At 40.6% G+C, this 23,369-nt stretch overlaps 1 protein-coding gene across 1 annotated transcript; it reads right to left on the bottom strand.

Moving 5' to 3' along the window:
- Nucleotides 1-1,753: 1,753 nt before the first annotated feature.
- On the bottom strand, nucleotides 1,754-22,161 carry LOC131243672 (transcription factor-like protein DPB). Its single transcript, XM_058243175.1, has 10 exons — nucleotides 21,908-22,161; nucleotides 17,655-17,914; nucleotides 17,441-17,505; nucleotides 17,015-17,058; nucleotides 13,639-13,701; nucleotides 13,392-13,532; nucleotides 13,164-13,232; nucleotides 12,465-12,560; nucleotides 2,369-2,439; nucleotides 1,754-2,231 (listed from the first exon to the last, which is right to left on the bottom strand). Exons 2-10 carry the CDS (start codon nucleotides 17,828-17,830, stop codon nucleotides 2,075-2,077), a joined length of 882 nt encoding a protein of 293 aa, XP_058099158.1. The 5' UTR covers nucleotides 17,831-17,914; nucleotides 21,908-22,161; the 3' UTR covers nucleotides 1,754-2,074.
- Nucleotides 22,162-23,369: the final 1,208 nt, after the last annotated feature.

Genomic DNA, 23,369 nt, shown 5'->3' with positions numbered 1-23,369 from the left:
CTACCACTTGAGCTATGGACCAGGGTGTTCGTCTCACCAAGTTGGTCACACCACGTAACAAAAAATCCAATGGTCAGAAGAAATACACGGATGCATTCCAAGTGAAGTTAAAAAGCACCCTATTTCACATTTGGGCCCCTACAACAAAGGGCCCAGATCTTGCACATGTTCGCAATGATCACACACGTAAACCTCTCATCATTCACTTGATGAGCATGCTGGCTTTAAATATACACATTCGGTGCTAAGCATTTGAGAATGCATCTACCACACACATATCGTCTGCTGAATGGGTAGTGAGCATTCGACTCATAGCTGTATTTTGGACTAATAAGCCGATCACTCAAAGTGTAGGTAAGGTTGGCAATGGGCTTCATCTGGACCAACCATAATAAAAAATTTTGAACAGGGCCGGCCTTCAACCAATCGTGGCCTTAGTCCTGAGCCTGACCGACCAAAGTGTAGATAAGTTTCTTGGAAGAGGAGAGCACAAAGGCCGCTTTTCAGGAAAAATACTTTCTATCGCTGGAGAATTCAAAAGCTTACAAGTTTCAAAGGTTGATTACAAATGAAAGCCTCTTCTTGTAAAGATCTAAGAACCTTCTAGTTACTTAGTAAAGGTGATCAGAATAGTGCTAGGTGACAATCATTGAACGACCAAGGATACTGTAAAATCTTTTTAAACCAGTCTACACTACTATCTATATTACATTCTTCTACCATTATCTAAATTTTTCTACACAACACTACACACTGTACAAAGCATAGGGTTGAAGATGAGCCAAAATTTATTGAATCCTTGGAATAGCCTCTTGGAAATGTAGAGACCCCCCATATGCCCACAGATACATAGTAATATGCTCATCATAGAAACTGTGTCATCATTAGTCAGAAGGTATGCAATATACTTGGTTTTCAGTTTGTACAATTGAGCCCCATGGTTCCATACCATTGGTCTGCTAGGCACCTACATGGACAAACCATGACTCAAAGATCACCCGGAGAGGATACTCATAAAGGGGCACTAGAGAAGAGTGGTATATCCATCTCTTTGTAGATGATTACAAAGGCAGTTAAAGAAAAGGACAAGGGATGCTGTTCTGCCTGAGTATTTTATCTGTCTCTCTAGGAAAATGGATATCTCTAGAAAAGATTTTCAGTTCAATCTTTGTTTTTTCTCTCCACTCAGACTAATCCACGTACTCGGCTTCTTATACTTAAAGTGATTCATGTATCTACTCCAGTGATACTAATCATAGATAGTCAACATGAGAAACACAACATGAATCAACATTCAACTACAGGGGTGGGGGGGAGAAGCAGCCCAATATGGGTGTATAGGATCTTTTAGCATGAGAGTTCTTCATAGCATTGTCCAACCCTGCTGGGGCATGGTAGAGCAATGGTTCGGATCACAAAACATGGGCTGCACTTTGCTCTTGCTCCAAATAGATCACCCTTAATTGCAGATTGGCTCTTTCTATGGCATATATACAGTAAACATGTGTGTATAACAACATTTACATGCCTGAATAGTCGACAAGAAAATACAGTATGTTTCCACATTCAACTTGAAAAGGGGGAGGGGAAAGCCCAAGACCAGTGGATAGGAATCTTTCAATATATGAAATATTCAAGGACATTGTCCATCCCTAATGGGGCACAATAGAAAGATGATCCTGATCACAGAACATGGGCCCCACTTGTACAAACTAACAACCTAAGTACAAATATCCAAATTGCCCCAGATAGATTGCCCTTAAATGCGAAGTGGCTTCTATCCGTGGTGTATATATATCAATCATGTGTAAAGTCATCATTTACAAAGTCTTTCCAGCCTCTCCAAGTTCAAGTTAGAGGCTCCCCAAATCCTTGAAAGACAAAAAAAAAGGAAGTGGAAGAAAAAGCAAATCTGTTGTAGTGTTCCGCTACTATAAATATGGCTGTTGAAAATATATGATAGTCCAAAAGCAAATCTGTTATAGCGTCTTTTCCACTACTATCAATATGGCTATTGAAAATATATTATAGTCCTTTTTCTTTTATCACAAAACAACAAAATGCTCGTGTTGGGTCAGGCATTTGGAACTGTGGAATGCCACGAGAAGGGGATGGAGCGCAGGGACTTGCCTGCACAGTTGGAGTTTTGAAGGACTCGTGCGAGCTCTGGGTCACGGCAGTGTCTCATTGCCTTGAGGATGTATGTGTCATCATGCAGTGAAAAGGGTGTGCTGGCAATAACAAGGACAATGTTAAAACTGAAACAAGCTGCAGAAACAGAGAATGGGACTGTAACAAACACGTTTAAGTAATAAAACCATTCGCTTGAGTCAAGGCAATTAGAACTTCAGATATAGCAAATCCATACCCATTGAAATCGAAGTGCACCAACTGCATGTCTTGAGAGATCTCGATCTCAACCATTGCCTGTGGGCGTGTCTATTTGCCTCAAACAGATGAATGTTAGAATATATAATTAGAGTAAATAACAATAATTTACCATGCAAAGGGTTGGCTCCAGTGGTACTGGCCATGTGTGAGCCCACGTGCTGTATTCACACCATCCAACCCATCCATCAGTTTGTTACCAGAAGGAACCCCACCCAATACTCATCCAGATCCAAAATTGAAGGGAGCCAGAGCAAAGGAAACAAACTGGGAGGGAATACTCACCCTTGAATTTAACAGGGGCATACCTGAGTCATAATACAGCTTGATTTCCCTTCATCTGGCATGGATGAAGGATCTGAACAGACTGGATTCTATATCTACAATATGGTAGGGCCCCCACTCTAGTCATTGGTGGGTGTTCCCTCTCAACATGTTCCATGTTCTATGGCCCACCTGAGATTTGATTTGGTTGATTTTGGGAGGCTAGGGTTTTTTGAGGTGAAGCATCTGAAGGACAGGTGGGATTCTGTGTACACCACTGGGCCCCACATCTATCTGGTACCACCTTGAGGTTATGGTGGTACCAGTACCACTGGAGTGCACCCCACAAATACACCAAAAATCTTATTTCGCCACATTTTGTGTTCGTGGGTCAGTGGGTATTGGTCTATTGATTTGTTCACCGAGACTGAAATATAAAGAACAAGAAATGGCATCAAGCCTCTCAACCTCATAGAAATTCTCTGCATATTTGTCATAACCATACGCATGGCAAATATGTATGGTGACAGCAATTTTTGATCTGGCAGGCCACCTACACGGATGGGCTGCAGGCAAAAAGCTGCAGTGATTGGACCACTCTTACCATCCAGCTGTGGTTTTGTTCATTTGACGTGGACCATTCCACTTATTCAAGCGGCTGTCCCTTTCATCTGGCAACAGATATGATGGGAACCACAGTCCAAATCCCCTTGATTCTAGGATATGGCCCATCAATTAGTGGCCCACGAAATCAATGGTCCTAATCATCATGCATGAGTCCCACATTTACAATGATGAGCATTATAGTATCAACTATCAAAGTTCTCATCACAATCTCTAATTTATGGAACAGTTTATGGGCATTGAATATCCTACTGAAAAATATAGACCAAGTTAAGAGGGATTGGATTTGATTTAGAACTTCCTTTGTTTACAAAAGAAAGCAAATCCAAACTGAAACTAAGCTGATTCAACGTGATAAAAATAGTATATACGCAACGAATTCAAGGATAAGTAAAGGACTGTCAGATGGTTGTAACTCCATAATGAAGCACCATGAGCAATGAACAAGTTTTAGTAGCGATTCTGGCAGTTTTTACTAAATACCCACCTTCTCATGCCTTCAGAATTTTGTTCTGAATTGTTTCTCTTGAATATATTTACAAGGAAATGCCTGTCAAAAAGGGGGTGTATGCTAACCTACAACAGGTTGTAGGTGATCAGTTTCATTAGAAAACCCATTGCTAAACCCAACCTAAGAAACGTCATCTAATGAAACCCAACCCATTGCTAAACCCAACCTAATGAAAACAAATATATCGTATGAATTTATTAGTCATCTGATTCATATCATCAACTCTGCAACGTAATCTAACTGTTATTGTTATCAAATTGATCATCAGACCATGGATCAAATCCAGATCATCAATCAAGACAATCTGAAATGTTGGCTCAGTCAGAACTGTAACCAACCATCTTGTGTGGCTATTTGGTTACATCAAGGGGGAGTTGAAAGTGTCAAATCAAACTCTTCAGTGTCCAGTAGGTGTCGATCGTAGATTACTGGCGAAGAGTGTAAAAATATTTGACTACCCAACGATGGCAACTTCCAGCAAAAGAGTCCCGAATCCTTGCTCAAAAAAGAAGAGAAGCTCCAAATTCGGTTGGCCAGAGCAAAAAACTCTTGCATCTCATCTTCCCTCAAATCCATGCAGACGCGTAGAGACCAAACCAGCTCTCCGCCTATCATGCCAAAGAATTGACCAATTGTTGTCCAATCGATCAGAGGATATATGGTATAAAGGAGGAAGTCCCAAGTGAAAGAGAATTTGCAACCCACGCATCTTACCATTCGAGCGTTGCCTCCCACCTCATAGACCACCCCGAAAATTCGACCCGACCACTAACCACGGACTTCCATATACCGAATGCCTTAAACTAAGAAAAGAAGATGAGAGAGAAAACCACCCTCCTTGTTGCGCCCATATTTAAAGAGATAACTTGCTTCCAAAAACTATCAGTTTCTTATGGGGACATCACGCGCACACGCACGCCTCCCCTATGCACGCATGCAAGGAGGATGAGGGCCCCATCATCGATTTGGATCGATGATGATGTCCAAGGAGGGCCTCCTAGTTAGAGGACTGCGTTTTGGTTCGTTGGAGTTAGGGGTGCACACGGTTCGAATCCAGTTTCAAAAGGGATGAGAACCAAAGGCGGCCCCCTTCACATGAATGGTCCATATCAACAGCTGGCAGTGACCAATTCATCTATCTCCTTAACAATTCGGTTCTAGTTTCGAAACCGGAACCGAACCGTGTGCACCCCTAGTTGGAGTGGACCCGATAGTCATGTGAATCTCACCATGGGTTCTCATGATCATGGCCCACTATTCTAATTAATTTAGTGCTTTAGGTTTTACTTATTATTGTTATTAGGAATATCACGGACGGTTTAGATTGCTTTGACTAGTTGTTTTTTTTTTTATTACTTCATCTCCAAGTAATAGGTTGCGCACATGGCGGGAGTTTTAGGGTATAGGCTTTTATTATAAATAGACACCCCTTGTAGGTTTTTTTTCCATTGAATATTATGAATAAAATTCTACGTTTTCTTTCTTCTCTAATTCTCCGAGTTGTGGAAATCCAATTGCGTACGAAACCCTCAATTCTTCGAAGGGCTAACTACCGTAGTGCGAAGCCGCACCCATCCCGATTCGCCCCCATCTACTACCATTAATATCCACCATCTCCTACGACCAACTAATCATCAAATCCATCATCCCTTCGCAACGATTCTCCCCCTACAACAGAATTTCGGAATCTGGCCCTACAGAAGGGTTGAAACTTCAGCAGAGCACCATGATCAAACCGATCATCCGTTTGGCCTGAAACTTAGAGGGAAAGTAGCCCACCCCTGGCCAACCAGGGCCAAGCTGGCCTTTTTCTAATTTGTGGGCCCCACACATGTGTGGGCCACTACCAACGCACATGCGTCAAGCAAGTTAGTTGTTCACACGTGCGGAATCGGTACCAGGTTTTCTCTTTCCTCTCTTTCGCTCCTCTCTCACCTGATTTCCCTAACCCTAACCCTAGATTGTCCTAAATCCCTATTTCCATGCACTTTTTTAAACCCTAGGGTTCCTCGAATTGAAATCCGTGAATCCCTTGGATTGGAGAAATATTTCTGTGCATGTGTGGATAAATTTACTCTCCTTTGAGTATTGTTTGGTCTATAATTTTTATTGATCCAATACTAACATGTGTAGGCCTGGACCCGCATAGATTCCCCTTGATTGAGTGCTTAACTTTATGTGGGGTGTAGAATTGTGTGATTGTTTCTAATTTAGTATGATCTTAAGCCTGAATTTTTTTTGCATATCATGTTTAATTTCCATGTTCTGCATCAGTTTCATAGCTGAACCTCCAAAGCCACTTCCCAAACAGCTCTTGATTTAGAGATATGAAATGGATAGCTAGGTTGGACAGAGCAGCTTTTATCCCCAAACCCCCTACCCCCTAAGCTTGTGAAACCATGGCCATCCTTCTGAATGAAAATTTTCTTTTCTTCCCTACCCTGCCATAGAAAATGACATGGGAACTTATCATACAAATGATAACCTCAGTCAAACATTTGAAGAGAGACATGAAATAGGAAGGGACTTTTACAAGAGTGCCCCTCCAAACAAAGGTGGTTGAAGCTTATGCTCCACCCTTTCCACCACCAAATCCCATAACCGCTTGGCTAGGAGTTGGCTTGCCAATGCTTAAAGAAGATAGGGGTATGCCTTCAACTTCCCTGTCTTAAATCCCCTAGCTGGAGCCCTACCATCTCACTCTTTAACAAATTAATCCTCAAACCTGAGACTGCATCAAAGTAAGTCAACACCCTTTCTAAATTTCCAATCTGAACAATCTTCGGAGAATAGGAGAATGTCATTGACAGCATACTGAAGATGGGCTACATGCAAGTCCTGTCCAACCTTAAATCTGTTAGACACCTCACATACCTTGTATATATTGTTACCTTGTATATCTTATTTCTATAAGTAGGAGATACTGCGTTTACTACTTTCCTTGTATAGATGGTTGTAATCTCTATATATTCAACCCCATTGGGTTGTCTCAAATACACAGAAAATCTTCTGCATCTCTCAGTTTTCATGGTATCAGAGAGAGGTTGATCCGAAACCGTCCCTGCGTCGTCCGTTCATCACCTCTGCTGTGTCTGGCAAGTGCCTCTGCTCATCCGACCGCCCCTGCGTCGTCCGGCCGCCTAAACCACGCTGTCCGACTGCCCCTGCGGCATCGTCCGGCCATCCCTGCTGCGCTTGGACATTGTTCCTGCTCATCCGACCTCCCCTACGTCGTCCGGCTGTCCCTGTTGCGTCATCCTGCGACCCTTCTGCTTCAGATCTACTCGTCCAACCCTGCTGCGTCGTCCAGTCGTCCCCACTCGCCTCTGCTCACCTCTGCGCCTCTGTCCTTGTGCTCCTCTGCTCATCCCTGCTCGTCCGACCAGCCTTTGCTCGTCCGGCAGCCCCTGCTCGGCCTCTGCTCATCTAAATCTAGGTTCAGATCCAACGCACTCTGCTCGTCCAGATCCTGTTCGGCCAGATTCAACCTCTGCTCATCCAGATCCAGATCCCTTGCTGTACGGTACATCTGAAACTTTCTTCTGTGTATTCCATTACTTCAGATCAATCAATGGATAAGGACTTATCACGTACAGAAGCCCCACGTTGTAGTTTTGATGGTACTAACTATTCTCTATGGGCCATCCATTTTAAGAACTTCCTCAAAGGTCGTGGTTTGTGGGGACTACTGGATGGATCTGTTACCATCCCCATAGATGCCGCCAAATTAGATGATTGGGAAATAAACAATGGACGGATTATTACCTGGATTCTCGATTCGGTCGATCGGTCCATTGCTGTTGGACTCACGCCTCATCGCACTGCTAAGGCGATGTGAGAACATCTCCAGTCGATTTATCAACAGAGTAATGCGGCCCGGTTATACCGTTTGGAACAGGATCTTGTTACCCTTACTCAGGATAACGACAGTATTCAATCATTTTACTCCAAAATTGTCACAATTTGGACAGAGATGACTATGATGGATCCAACATTTTCTCATGACTTTAAAATATTCCAAACTATGCGCGAGAGTGCGCAAGTTCATCAATTCCTTATGAAGCTACGTCCGGAATTTGAGCATTGTCGGGCTGCTCTCTTGAACCGTAGCCCTACTCCTTCATTGAATTCAGTTATTAATGATTTATTGGCCGAGGAACAACGACTGAAAGTTCTCTCAACTCTGGGCTCATCTGATATGGTGCTTGTTGTGTCCACAACTCCACCAACAGGTGGTTCTGGTTCCTCTCCCTTGACTTGTCGCGGGTGCAACAAGGTGGGACATGTTGTCGCTCAATGCAAGGAATGGTGTGCTTATTGTCGACGGACTAGTCATGGTATTCAGGACTGCCGTACACGAGCTTATGCATCTTCTTTCGGCCGTGGACGTGGTGGCCGTGGTCGTGCTCTTTCTGCTACGGCTGCCACTATTTCTTCTGAGACATCTGTTAGTGAGTCTGCATCTACTACTTCTGCTAAAGGTCTTTTATCTCCATTGACTCCTGCGATGCTCCAACAAATTGTTCAGGTCCTTTCTGCCGTCGGTATGTCAGGTATATCCCCATCTTTTACATGGTTCTTCGATTCGGGTGCTTCCAATCATATGACCGGTGATGTATCCCATCTTCGTGACATTCGTCCCTATACCGGCAATCAGGCTATTTCTACTGCGGATGGCACTAGACTACCTATTCAGTCCGTTGGATCATTGACTTTCTCTCCTTCTGCCCATCGCCAGTTCACTCTTCGTGATGTGTTTCATGTCCCTAACCACTCCTCCAATTTAATTTTAGTTGGTTAACTCACTTCCAATAACTGCTTAGTCATATTTCTTCCCAACTGTTGATTTGTGCAGGATCTGGCAACGGGGAAGGTACTTGGGAAGGGTAGGCGGCATGGTCATCTGTACGTGCTTGATTTTGATCCATCTGTCACTCCGGCTCGTTGTTTCTTTTCTCTATCTTCATCAGATATTACTTCAGCAAATAAAATGTGGAAACTGTGGCACTTACGCCTGGGTCATCCACATTCGGATCGGTTACTTCAGTTAATTTCATCTGGCATGTTAGGGAATATTTCTCTTAACAAAAATGATTTGGATTGTTCTTTTTCTTCCTGTTGTCTTTCAAAAAGTAAGTGTATTCCCTTTTCTTTAAGTACTACAAAAACATCTTCTATGTTTGAACTTATGCATACAGATGTCTGGGGTCCATCACCAATTATGTCCCTCTCTGGGTTACGATACTATGTTATATTCATTGATGATTTCACACGGTACACTTGGATTTACTTTCTGCAATCAAAGTTACAGGTACTCCACAACCGAATTTCGTACCTTTCTTCAAGGTGATGGGATTATTCATCAGACCACCTGTTCTGATACTCCACAACAAAATGGGGTGGTTGAACGGAAAAATCGTCATATTGTTGAAACTGCCAACACTCTGATGACAGCTATGAGTGTTCCTTGTTCTTTCTGGGCGGAAGCCATGTTACATTCAATCTACTTGATTAACCGGATGCCAACTAAAGTTCTGAATGGTAAATCTCCCTACTTTGTTCTCACCAGCTTACCTCCTGCATATTCCACACTCCGTGTGTTTGGTTGTATTTGTTATGTTCACCTGGCTTCACGTGAACGTAATAAACTATCTCCAAAATTGGTCAAATGTATGTACTTGGGATTTGGAGAAACTCAAAAAGGTTTTCGATGTTATGATCCTATTTCTCGTCGTGTTCGGGTTTCACGACATGTTGTTTTTCTTGAACATATTGCCTTTCATTCATCTCTTCCTCCTCCGCACACTCCAAACTCTTCTGGTCTAACCACCTTTCCTGAAATTCCGTTTGCCTCGAGTACTCTCCCTCGTCCATTGCAGGTATACTCACGTCGCCCACGTACAGATCCACCACCTATTACTCAACCCGAACCTACTGTACCTGTTGCGGATCCTAAACCTACCTCGATACGTCGTTTTGCTCATGAACATCGAGCGCCTGATCGCTTGATATGCTCTATGTCTGCCATGAATGCTACTCTGGAGCCACTCATGATTGTTGGAAGAAGGCTATGGCAGAAGAACTTGCGGCATTGGATGATAACCATACGTGGGAGATTGTCCCTCGACCCACTGACCAACAGCTAATTGGTAGCAAATGGATTTATCCTGTAAAGCTTAAGTCTGATGGATCATTGGATCGATACAAGGCTCGACTTGTCGTTCAGGGATACAAACAGGAATACGGAATTGATTATGATGAGACTTTCACTCCTGTGGCCAAGATGAAAACTGTTCGCACTCTTCTGGCTATATCTTCTGTTCGCTCATGGCCACTCTCTCAGATAGATGTGAAAAATGCCTTTCTTCATGGAGACCTCCAAGAAACCGTATATTTGAAACCTCCTCCTGGCTCTTTAATTCCTGATAATAAGGTATGCCACCTAAAGAAAGCCCTGTACGACCTCAAATAGGCACCGCGGGCATGGTTCCAACGCTTTCACAATGTGGTTACAGGTGCTGGCTTTACTCAAAGTGGTCATGACCCATCCTTATTTTTGCGCACCACTGCTCATGGCATTGTTATTATTCTGGTTTATGTTGATGACCTCCTACTGACTGGTAGCGATGCTACTGGCATTTCGGCTTTAAAGGAAGTTCTGCAATCATCATTCAAGATGAAAGACCTCGGCCATCTTACATATTTTCTTGGACTTGAATTTTCACGTTCCAACAGTGGGATTCTAGTCAGCCAGCGTAAATATACTAAGGATCTTCTCACCTTAGCATCACTGACGGATCAGAAGATGGTTCAAACTCCTTTAGAACTTAACGTTCACTATGGTCGTGATGATGGTGATCTACTTGCACAGCCCGATTTATACCGCCGTTTGGTTGGGAGTCTGGTTTACTTAACTATGACTCGCCCTGATATTACCTACGCTGTCCAAGTCGGTAGTCAATTTGTTTCTGCTCCTCGGACTCTTCATATGACTGCGGTGTTGCGCATCCTACGGTACCTTCGTGGAACTCTAGATCTATCTCTGTTCTTCTCCTCCACGGTGACTCTAGACCTTCATGCTTATTCGGATGCTGATTGGGCCGGATGCGCTCTCACGCGAAGATCTACCACTGGCTACTGTGTTTTTCTCGGCACTTTTCTCATCTCTTGGAAGTGTAAGAAGCAGGCCACTGTTTCCAAATTGATTACAGAAGCCGAGTATCGAGCGATGTCCGCTGCGTGTAGTGAGCTTGTCTGGTTACGTGGACTTATTTCAGACTTGAGTATTCCTCTACCGAATCCTACTCCACTCCATGTCGATAATCTCAGTGCCATTCAGATTGCCTCTAACCCAGTTTTTTCATGAATGAACGAAGCATATTGAAGTTGATTGTCACTTTATTCGTGAGAAATTTCAGTCTGGCTCATTTCTCTTCCACATGTGGCATCCCATGATCAGATTGTTGACATTTTCACCAAATCCCTCACGTCTGCACGTCACTCGTTTCTTGTTGGCAAACTATTACTTGTCGATGACCAGCATTAGTTTGAGGGGGGATGTTAGACACCTCACATACCTTGTATATCTTGTTACCTTATATATCTTATTTCTATAGGTAGGAGATACTGCGTTTACTACTTTCCTTGTATAGATGGTTGTAATCTCTATATATTCAACCCCATTGGGTTGTCTCAAATACACAGAAAATCTTCTGCATCTCTCAGTTTTCAAAATCAACTAAACAGACCTCTCTTTATTCCCTTATCACTCATCCTACTTAGACCTCAATAATCATCACAAAAAGATATAGGGTTACAGGGTTCGCTCTGCCAAACTCCTCTAGATCCACCAAAAAAGCCCAAGTTCTATGTTCACATTTGTTTCATTGGGAGAAGAAAACAACAAAAATTCTTGAGAGAACATGTAGAGCCTTTTTTTTTTTTTCCTTTTTTTTTTAATGCTAGGTAAGTATGGGCTCAAGAAATTGCTACTAACAAAAAAAAATTAGTACTTAAAATCATAAACACTATGATGACGACAGGGGATAGAAAGTATTCTTGGGTAATTATATTTTTATGGCTGAATTGAGAAAAAAATTAATAGATACCAAATCTGCAATTCCAGCTTACATGACATCATGGCATCTCTTTCTTTTGGAATTTAGAAAGTTAAAAAGGAACTTGAGTGCATCATGATCAAGGTGTTCCGTAACGGTAACGGTGGCCGTAACGGCCACCACCGTTACCTTTACAATATGGGGCATAACGGCCGTTACAACCCCATAACAGCCGTTATGGTCTCTCTTTTTTTTTAAAATTAAAAAAACCCCTAAAAAACATTTTTCTGCCTTGTAATTTTGATTAAAAAATATGAAAAACTGATATTGTCTCGTAATAGGCCATTATGGGGCTATTATGGCCTTTATAGTACATGTAACTTGCCGTTAATGGCAATTACAGGTCATTTTTTCCATAACAGTTGTTATGGCCATTACGACCCCGTAACGTGTAACGGTTGCCACCGTTACCTTTATGTAACGACCTTTATGGCCCCATAACGGCCTTTACAGCACACCATGATCATGATGGGAAGAGGAAAAATCAGCACTGCCTTACACGTTTCATTAATTTGCATAGATAATGAATATACATAAAGTGAGATAAACATCAAACATACCCGAACTAGTATAAATGGCAAGGGAACTCCTGCAACATTATTTCCCAACTCGTGCACTTGCTGTTTGCGCAGCATTAGGTTATGAAGACCTACAATCTTTAGAAATAATAGTAACAACAATAACAAAGAAGCATAAGAAAGACTACAGTAAAAAATCATTTCACAAAGAATGTTATCCTTAGGATTCAAATGTAACATTCACTAAACACAAAAATAAAGAACCATGCTAAATCTATTTGCAAGTGTAGGATCTCAAATCCAACTCCCCACACAAGTGCCAACATGCAGATGCAAGATATCAGCTGTTCATCATGTAGGTCCCATGGTGCATGCCTTGTGGCCCATTAGATCAAGGCAGTTTGTTCATCAGGTGGACCTCACATGTACTTTCAAATGCGGTGTTGGTCAATTTTTAACTGTCCACTTTTATGTAAACACGTCCTAACTGATGACCTGACTGGACTGATTTTCAGGCCACACGGCACATACATGGTGTGGTGAACCTGATAAATGGCCTGGATGCCACACACATGCCACATAGGCACCTGCTCAAGAGGAGCCTTCACATTCCTCATATACCAATGCAGACAACCATGTAAATAATTGGGCAACTGGAAAATAATAAGGAAAATAATAAAAGCAAGCATAATGATGACAAAGAAGCTATTGTAAATTAAAATAAATAAATAAAAGGAATACCTGTTCTTCTAATTCGTGCAAGTAGGTTGCTTTGTTTCCAATCTTACTCATCAGTTTCAAGCGGGCTGCCTGCAGAAAAGCCAAAACTATTCAGAACTGCTATCAAGTTTGTATGTGATGCTCAGTTCTGCTAAACAGTAAAAGAGTGCTGTTTTATTAAAACTGAGTTAAAACCAGCAGAACCAATAGATCAACACCTTGCCGTTATAGACTCAAAATGTGACATACCTGTAGCTCTTCAATGTCATTAATTATCGTACGGGGAAACCCCTTCCAATGTATTTCCTTTTTGTCCTTGGCAATAATATCCATAGCCATGAGAACATTTATTGCATCATACACCCGTCGCCGTATGTTTTTCTCATCGTACTGCCATGGAGAGAAGATCACCAAAATATTCTAATACCATCCATTGCAATCATCTCAGAAATTCGGATATTAGTTAGTTCTTAAGGAGACCTGACTTGAGTCAAACCTGATTCAGAGTCACAGTATCACTATCTGTTGCTGAAAATTCTTCTATGATTTCATCCGCAACCTGGAACCAAATATCAACTTCACTCCATCTGGGACAAATAACCACTGAAAAGAAATACAGAAATACTGGATGATAGCAAACAAATATACAGTGCACAGTGAGATATCCCATCATCCAGTTTGGTTTCTATGTAGCAGTGTATCAGACTACTGGTTGCTGAATTCTGTTTCAGGATGATCAACTATTGCAATCATATCGATGCAGGCACTGGCCATGATTCAGAGCTTTCAAATCTTAAAATCAGCAATTCAGGTTTTTCAGTGTACTTTACAAAGTGAACTAAACCTCTCTATAAAGTTTTTTTCCGGAAATTATTTGGAAAATTATCTCATGAGTTATAGTTCCCTTTCAGAATCTTCACCAATACGTTCCTATAAAAATGCTGATGCAGGATGGATTTGGAAAAGCAGCAAAAGTAGATGAAGACAATTTGTAGGTTGAAAGGTGGGAGATGGAAGGGAAAAAACGGGGATCGATTATACAGAATCCATCCAAATCATGATTGCATGGAATCTACCACACAATCTAGAAGAATCGTATTTTCAGTTCCAGCAAAGGACTATCGCAACCCTGGGAAAATCCTTTGCAGGTTTAAACCTAGAGTAAACTGAAATTTCATTCATAATTAATTCATCTATTCATGAAAGAGTCTTTACGTGTCTATATATTTGTTTCTCAAACCAAAAGAAACCCTAATCTAATACTAAGATTCATTAATTCCAATCCCAAGAATCTATTTTAATTAAAATATTAACAATTGCTATAATATTCCAAGTTCCCATCACAACCATACAACACTTCTGTAAGTTGGCCTTATTAACTCAATTCATGTCAAAATCCCATAATTTTAGGCTCGTTCAAAAGGTAAATCAATATGCTCGAAGAAGGGATCAATGTGTAGCTCTTGCATTGTTTGAGGTGGTCCATAAATAAGTGACGGAAACACAACAAAGGAAACTTGCCTGATTTGTTACTAACTGTTGCCATAAGAAATAGCCCCAACCGTATGGAACATATGGGCCGCAAGTCAATTGGACCACCTTGTGGGGGATCCACATTTCAAACGACCATCAGGGGCCAACAATACCGTCTAGCAGATTGTGAGGAAATTCTTTGATCGGAGAGTTTGCAGGATCCACTGCACAGAACAGATAGGTCGTGGACCCACTTCATTGGATCGACAGATCATGCCGCCCACTTCACTGATTGGTCAGATCACAGGGCCCACCCTCCTGGGCTGCATCAAAGTATCACTTAGGCGAATACTTCATAAGACTTGTTTGAATACTTCGTTGACAGTTCAACTATTCTACAAAATTCCCATGTCCAACACCTGTGTGAGATGCATGTCAGACACACGCCAACACAGTTAACCAGGAAAACCTTAATTATTCCTCTCTTTTCTTGTATCTTAGCAGGTATTTATTATATGTTATTTAGTACTATTGTATTTTTATTGATATATTTTTTCGAATACACTGCATTTATGAACTAGAAATTATATACAATACATTTTTCAAAAGACGACACATGCCATTACACCAGACCAATCAACCAATATGCTTGATGCAATCATGACAAAGAATGTCTATGCACATGTGCAGACACCACCGTTGTGCATTACCGCAAAATTCACTAAGCCTGCAGCCTTTTTATAGGCATAAAATGCTTGCTCATTATGCTTTTTGAACATATGGTGTTGAACTAGTTTTAAAATTTTCTTTACCTATGCCTTGTTTTAGTCCTACATTGGAAGTGAGGTAGAGATGAAATGTAGTTTATATAGGATCCTTCCTATATACCTATTGTTTAAGATTCCACTATATAAATGGTCTTGGGCAGTGAGCTACGGGGCTGCTTAGGCACAATGTGGCGATTTAGTGGCGCACTTGGCAGGCTAGGCTATCGGCCTCCATCATGCCATAACTCTTTTCCAGATGGACCTATCCGTTGGGCATCAAGCCCAATGAAGTAGATGACAGGACATTAAGTCTTGAAGCCCATCTAGGGAGCTGAGAGGTCTCTTAAACTAGAAGCATCCTGTCATTACTGCACTACATTGTGACTGTGCATTTTATTAACTGCACAGTTAATATGCTTCTATAAAAGAAGATGGGAGTTAGGTAATGGAACTACTTCATCGCCATTTCCTTCTTTTCAATTCATTTTGCGCATATAGTGCAAAGGTCAAGTACTGTGTCTTCGCTGAGTAGTGGAAGCTCGTTGGAAGACTGGATCGAGCCAGGCTTAATTAAATCCCAGGGTAGTGTTGCAAAGTCCCTTGCACATTTGCACATTTGGGAGGCTTCGACTCTTGAAGAAGCATACAGCGGTACGCGCCTTTAAGCCATTCATGGCATTCTGTAAGTGCAAGGGCATTTTCATATTTTATTTTCAACATATGGGTAGTTCAAATTTCACTAAAGAAACTCTTAATCATTAAAACTACTTCTGCATTGATCCTTCAAAAAGAAACCAAACAACATGCCTGGCAACAGTTCTCAGTCAAACTCGATCCTTCAAATAAAAAATCTCAGACTGATATCACTTCAAGTATTATCAGAACAAAATCCTGTGTGCTTATCAGTTTGACCAAAATCTGGGTATTTGGCCTAGGTTGGCGTGGAAGAGCCTCAACTAGGCCAGCCCATTTACATCCCTAATCAGGAGATAAGAAAATCCAGAATAATTTAGGCTGCATTTGGAATAAGGAAGATAACTATGTCACTGTATATGTGCTAACAGTTGTCAGGCCGTACGGCAAGAGTCCAAATTGTCAGGCCAATTTTTTTGAAAATAAATTACATTTCTATTGAAGAAATTTTCCAGGAGAAACAACAGATTTCTTTGGACGTGATGATGGCCCATCAGATGCCATCAGCAATCACTGTCCCCATAATGAATTCATTCCTTCGACAACAAAGATGGCCCTCAATTTTCCATGTTTATCCCATTAGAAGCATAAATTGTCACTTCATATACTTCGCACAGACTCTCCATACATACAATGGAACCTGGATTTCCTGAACAATGACGCTTCTACAGTCTAGATCTTGAGCAAAATTAAATTGGCTCATTAGCTCCAGAGTGTATAATCACTGGGTCAGCAACAATTCTAACTTTTTGCATCTTAGCCAAACAGAAATATATGGTTTAGACCAATACTTCATGACCTCCAAAGATAAACTGATTTGAAATTTTCTATCAAGGACCACTCTCTATGGTGTTTTATGTTCCAAGAGTATATAAAGAAACCAAAATAAAAACAATATTGATAATAATACCATATGAGGTGGGGGCCACCAGACACTACCTCGCTGTATGTGGTTCTTCCCTTGCTCTCAACCTTCTTACAAACTGAAAGCAAGAAAATCAATGTGAAATGATTGAAGCTTGAAGCAAATAAGTCTGAATTTCATTAGTATCCAATCCTCATTTGACTAATATATGGGCATATTATCAAGCGCGTTGTCTAAACTTCATTAATATCCAATCCTCATTTGACTAATATATTGGCATATTACAGTAACTGATATGAGAACAATACGATAATGCAGCAAACTCCTTTATGAATTTAACATGTGTGACAAATTCATCTTGCAACATTGGGAGAACTGCAAAGATTCGAAGATGGCTAGCTGACACATAAGTACATTACATCAACTCCAAAGGTGCATCAGGTGAACGGCACAATGTCACCCAAAACAATATTGAGTATACCAATATAACTACCCCTAACCTATTATGCTGAACTGGCGAAGCCCTCCACCTGCAATCCGTGAGACTCTCTTCTTCTTCGCTGTACTATTTATGGAGAAAACAAAATTTTGAATTGTGTCACTAAAGCAGTATTTGCAACCAAAGCTCGTGCATTTCAATAGGAAAACTACATAATAAAGAACCCATGGCTAAAATCTAGAAATTGGATTCGAGCTAAATGTATATATGCTTACCCATCAACCATTGGACTCTGGATATCCTCTCCCTGGGTATCCAAATTGTTAACCATTGGACTACTTTCATTATCAGTTGTAGTTGCCACCTGATCACCGCCTCTTGGAGAAGAACCAGTAATCCTTGCACAGGAATGTGCCTGGCTAAAGCTACGAGGAAAATCTGCCCATTGCATTTACAGTACTCCCTAGCAGGCAGTGATAAAGAATAACCCTTGGTCTTCTCCCACTGTTTATATGCAATGATTATTAAATAATACCTATGGGCAAACACAAAAAGCGCCATAGAAATTGTTATACACAGAGCCACCAGAATTGAATGGCACATGTTACCATAAATGAGACAATAAACAGTGAATTTTCCGTGAGACTGGGTACATGGAATAGCATTAGATATTGAGAGAATGAAAGCACATCACCACCAAGATCATGCCAAGAGGACATTTCTATTACATTGTTGTCAAGACTAACTAAAATATATACATGGTGCTGTGAGCTTGAGAGGCAAAACTGTCAGAAAATGTATCATATGCATATGTTCAATTAGAATGGGCATTCTACTACAATGTGCCCATGAGATACTCATATTTCATACAGATTTGACAACTGCACACAGATAAGCCCAACCTCTCCACATGTCACTACATATGTCAAGACAGCACAAGTGCAAGATCCAAGCCGTTCATCAGGTCATCCTCAAAGTTTTGATGGCCAGACCACTCATCAGGTGGACCCTAAAGCACGAAACAAATGGACAGCTAAAAAACCTTTGGCAATGATTTTTAGCTGTCCATTTAATTTGTTCACTCTTGCCAACCTGATCTTCCAGCCAGAGCATCTACACCATAGGGCCACCTGAAGGATAGCTCAGATATTCAAGCACATGTCCACTTAACACGAGGTGGAATGTTTATCAATTGGTTGTACATGGTATGGACTAATGCCCTCTTGGCACAGGTGGTGGCATTTATATAAGTTGGCAGTTGGCAGTTGGCACATAAGCTTAGTAATACATGTGTGAAGTGGTTTGAGGCAGCCTAGTAATAAACACTCCAGAGTGCTACTTTTCGACATGCCAATCTGAGAGAAACAAGAGATATACACTGCAGTGTGCTCATACATACTCACGATATACCTGTGTGAATTTCCAGCTTAATGGCATAAAAGCAAGAGGTTCCTAATCATTAAATCACTCAAAGAGAGATTTGATCATTCGAGTAGAAGTTTGATTAGACCAGATTGAGGGTACTAATCAAGCATGGTTGATCAATCCAAGAGGTGGACCGAATCAAGATCATTGGTCAGTTTTGAGCGATGGCTTAAGGGGTGTGATCAAATGGGGGAAAAAAAAGGAATCATGAATATCGATCAGAATGATCAGATTAAAAAAGAGAAGATGGTTGGGGAGTCAACCTTCTCATTCTGAAGAAAGCTGAGCAACTAAAATTGTGATCTGTCGAGATCGTGCATGAAATGGTATCTAGAACAAAGGAGCATTGATAGGTAACTCACAGAACTGATACAATTGCATTTACAGATCATGCACAAAAGTGGAATGTAAAGGCGGCAAAGCACAATTTGCACTCAAACAATCAGTAGAGGATGGCATGCCTGTTTGCATCATAATGGGAAAATGCCAATTGAGGAGTGGGATACTTTTATAAATCCTCACAGCTTGAAGATGAGATGAGACGTCAACTACAGTGACCATCTTGGGTTCATAGGCCAAATCTGAAGTACTTAGATGCAGTATGTTCGGAAATTATAAGTGTAGTTATAAAGTGTAGTGCTTCAATATCTCAAAAAATAAAGGAATTGAGTTTGTTCGATGGCACAAACTTTGAGAGTAGCTCAGTGCAATTTGCAAGAAATCAATGCCAAGAGGGAGCCATCAGAGGTATCCTACACTCTAGCATCTCACCAAAGAGATCGGGCTAGCTTTAGGTTTGGTGATTGACATGCTAGTGGCAACTACCATGACATGGCAACTACCATGACATCAGATTTCCAAACAAAAATGCAATCACCAGTAAAGGTTGTGTCCATGAATATCTTGAAATTAAAGAATAATTAGTGATTCTGCTTTCATATATTGAGGCATCATGACCGTGCATATTGATAAAACAATATAGAAATTTTAGCAATAATGGGAGTGCTAGTTTATCGCTAAAGTGCAGTTAGTGTTGAGATAGGTTTAATTTTCTTTAGTTGTTGTTTTGGTTATGCTTAGTTTGTAATCCCGCATGGAAAAGAGAGGAAAGTCAGATTGGTTTTCCCCTCCCACCCTTCTGTATGTACACTATAACTTTTTTAAGGAGGAAACTTTTGGATGGTCCGAAAGGTTCTTCGTTAGCACAACAGCTTTCGCATGTTACAGTTACTGTTGCACCTAGCAATTTGAGGTGGCCTACAAATAAACATTCTAGTGTGCTTACATGGTTCCTTATGACAATCTCAGAGGGCTGAGCAATATGCACTCCGGTGAGCTCATACGGTGATACAATGATGCATCCAAAAGCAGGAATGATGGATCAAAGGATGCATCAAGGCCACATAGGTTGACCAATCAAATATCTCAACCATCAAACCATCAAATTGGCCTAATCAAGGAAATCAATTAGATCAACCGTCTAATGATAGATCTGGACCCAAATAAATAGTCTAATTTGACTGTGTGGTTCCACAAGTCCATAGTTTTATTAATTAGTTGTTAGAGCAGTGATGGCATGCAAGTTTTTTTCGACACTTGTTTTATGCACCACTTTTTTCGTGTATCAAAAGATGTTTGAATGATGCAAAATTGGTCCCGCTTGAAATCACATTGAGTTAGCTTTCAAACAGGTCCAAGATCATGCAATTCTGATATTGTTCGAGTGTGTTATGGCCAATTTACATAGTTTGTATGGTTATGATGGGATTCAAGGATATTTTGTTCATTTCTAGTAGTCATCATTGTCATCATCTAAGCCTTATCCCAATTAATTGGGGTTGGCTACATGAATCTTGTTATGCCATTCCACTCTATCAAGGGCCATACCTTCAGACACCCTAGCATGAATTTGGTTGTTACTTGTTGGGAAACGACACACCTTTCCCTTCTATGTGCAAATCAATGGGATTAACAATATAAAAGATTTAAAGGATGAAAATTACTTTTAACACAAACAAACAAATCATCAAACATGTAGGATGCAAAAGACACCAAGATTTTTTACATGGAAAACCCTCCGATGTGAAGAGAAAAACCACGGGACCTAGTCTGGCACAAATCCACCATAACAGAAATAATGGAACTACAATCATCAAGAGACCTCTCTTGGATACCCAAACTACTTCACCCAAAGGTGGATTACAAGCAACATTGAAAAAATGAATTTCTCACCAACAAAGGGATTGTAAAAAATCCCCCACACAACCCTTGGAGAAGACAATCGAAGGAACCGACATTGTGGATGGACCCTCACGAACCCGGATGCGAAGATTTCAGCGGTAGAAAGCTCTTGATCTTCTTCTACAAAACTCCATTTTTCTCTTATCTTTCTCCTCTTTTTCTCTAAGAAAGAAAAAACTCCGAATGTTGCTCTAACTCACTCAATGCAAAAGACCCCCTTTCTCTCATTTTACTTTGCTTGATGGCAAAAGGAAGATTGATGAGTTTCAAAAAAAAAAAAAATAAATAAATAAATAAAAATCTGATTTGTTTATGTTTTTCCAAAAAAAAAAAAAAAATCAATTTTTAAGAAAATAATAACAAATTCTTATGATTTGTGATTCGATACGATTCAACCCCTAGTACGATTTGTGATAGGATAACAATTTTGACAGCATTGTACACAATAGTGCTTCGCTACTCCCAGAATTTTTTTTGTTTTAAAATAAGTGAGGGATTGTTTAAGTATTTCAAACAAAAAATAAAATAAAATAAATGTTTTGTTTTTAATTAATTTTTTATTTCAAATTCAAAAATCAAATTGCTTGTTAATGCATAACCCTTTCTTACAGTTTCACCTTCGTTTTAGTGAGGCCCAATAATCATTAGATTGTTTCCATTGTGAGAAATGTATCACATAATAGTTGGCCCATCAATTGCAATTAGAAACGATCAGAACCAGTCCATCCTTCAATGATTCTCTTGTAACAGTCTTGGGTGGTCCATATAAAGGACACAGGCAAGGCCTTTTTATAGACACAAAAAAAAAATGTAGTTAAAAAAATAAAATAAACAGTTTTCTCCTCTTCTATCCTGGGCATACAAAGATACTCTAAAGTAGTGTTGGGTTTATTCACAGTCAGTGCTAACTGGGAAAACCACGTTACACATTATATCCTGGAAGTAGCTCGTCAGGGGTATATATTGCACCGGTCAAATCAACCGAGGGGCGCGAACTATCTCAAAGAGAGCAACATTGTCCGCGCCTCGTCCCAGCATTAATCTCTATTCGACAATTTTGATTCTTCCAAACAGGTGTAGGGATCCAATTGTTGTTGATTCATTCTATTATTTGCTTACCTGCAACAACAAGAATTACATTAGGGTTTCCTTTGCTTCGAGAATCCATATATAAACATGTAGAGACTCTTTTGTGAAGGATTATGATGGTTACTTGGATAAAGGTTTTCCGTAGAGCATGAGTTGCTTCCCTTTGGGCATGTATTGCCTAAAACAGAAAAGGAGCTGGGGAATGTCGTGATTACTGTCATAGTAGCTAGTAGGTTGTAGGATGTTCAACGACCCTTTATTTTATTTTTATTTTTATTTTTTTCATTGCATCTGTAGAGAAAATTAATGGTTTGATCTTAAAGGAAAAGGTGGGTATCCAAATTGAGATTATACTTTTTTATTTGGTTGAGTCATATCCAAGCCCTTGGCCTATTGGGCCCACATTGTATGGACCATACCCCAAAATATCCACGGTACGGAAATCATAAAATTTCAATCTATCTCCTGAAAATATACGGTTAACAAGCAAAACAGAAAACGGTCCACATTCGACTGAAAAAAAATCCCAATATCGGTAGTTAGGATCGTCCTTCAGGGAGATTTTTGGGGCATGGTCCATCGGAATTAGGTCAAATCAAATCCCAAGGGTCTGGATCACTGTGCCATTGGCCCCACTTGTACTGAACTGAAAAACAGAGTATACTGTCCTTATACACGAAACCCGACATGAATCTACGAATTCATGTTCTAAAATCGAAGAAGAAGAATAAGAAGAAACCATAATATCAATGCAAACAGATAGAATCAAGGGTTTCTATGAAAGATTTTTTGGATTCTTGCAGAGAAATATCACAGCGTTTAATGGAAAAAGATATTCAATCAATCCGTGTTTATACCGCAATAAAATTCAAAAGGGGAGAGAGAGAGAGAGAGAGAGAGAGAGAGAGAGAGAGAGAGAGAGAGAGAGAGAGAACTGAGCAGTAGCCGTTCTTGGAGTTGGAAGAGAATTTCGACGGAGAGGGAAGAAGAAAAAGAGACGGACTAGTCTCTTCCCGCCTTGAGTAGATTTTATATATGAAAAGAGACCCGCGTATCGGCACTAGGTACTCGAGCTCCTTTTGTTCTAACAAGTGGGACAATTGTTCAGAAATCCAGACCGTTGGTTTGTTTCGTCCCATCTTGAATCTACCATGACTCAAAATTCTCTTAAACAAAAGACCCACACCACCAATCTCGGGTCTTTCTTCTGTTAAATGCTGACCGTTGTTGTATTT

This window comes from Magnolia sinica, chromosome 4, assembly GCF_029962835.1.
Source record: "Magnolia sinica isolate HGM2019 chromosome 4, MsV1, whole genome shotgun sequence".
NCBI lineage: Eukaryota > Viridiplantae > Streptophyta > Magnoliopsida > Magnoliales > Magnoliaceae > Magnolia > Magnolia sinica.
The sequence above is the reverse complement of the archived record's forward strand: the minus strand, read 5'-3'. Positions and strand labels throughout refer to the sequence as shown.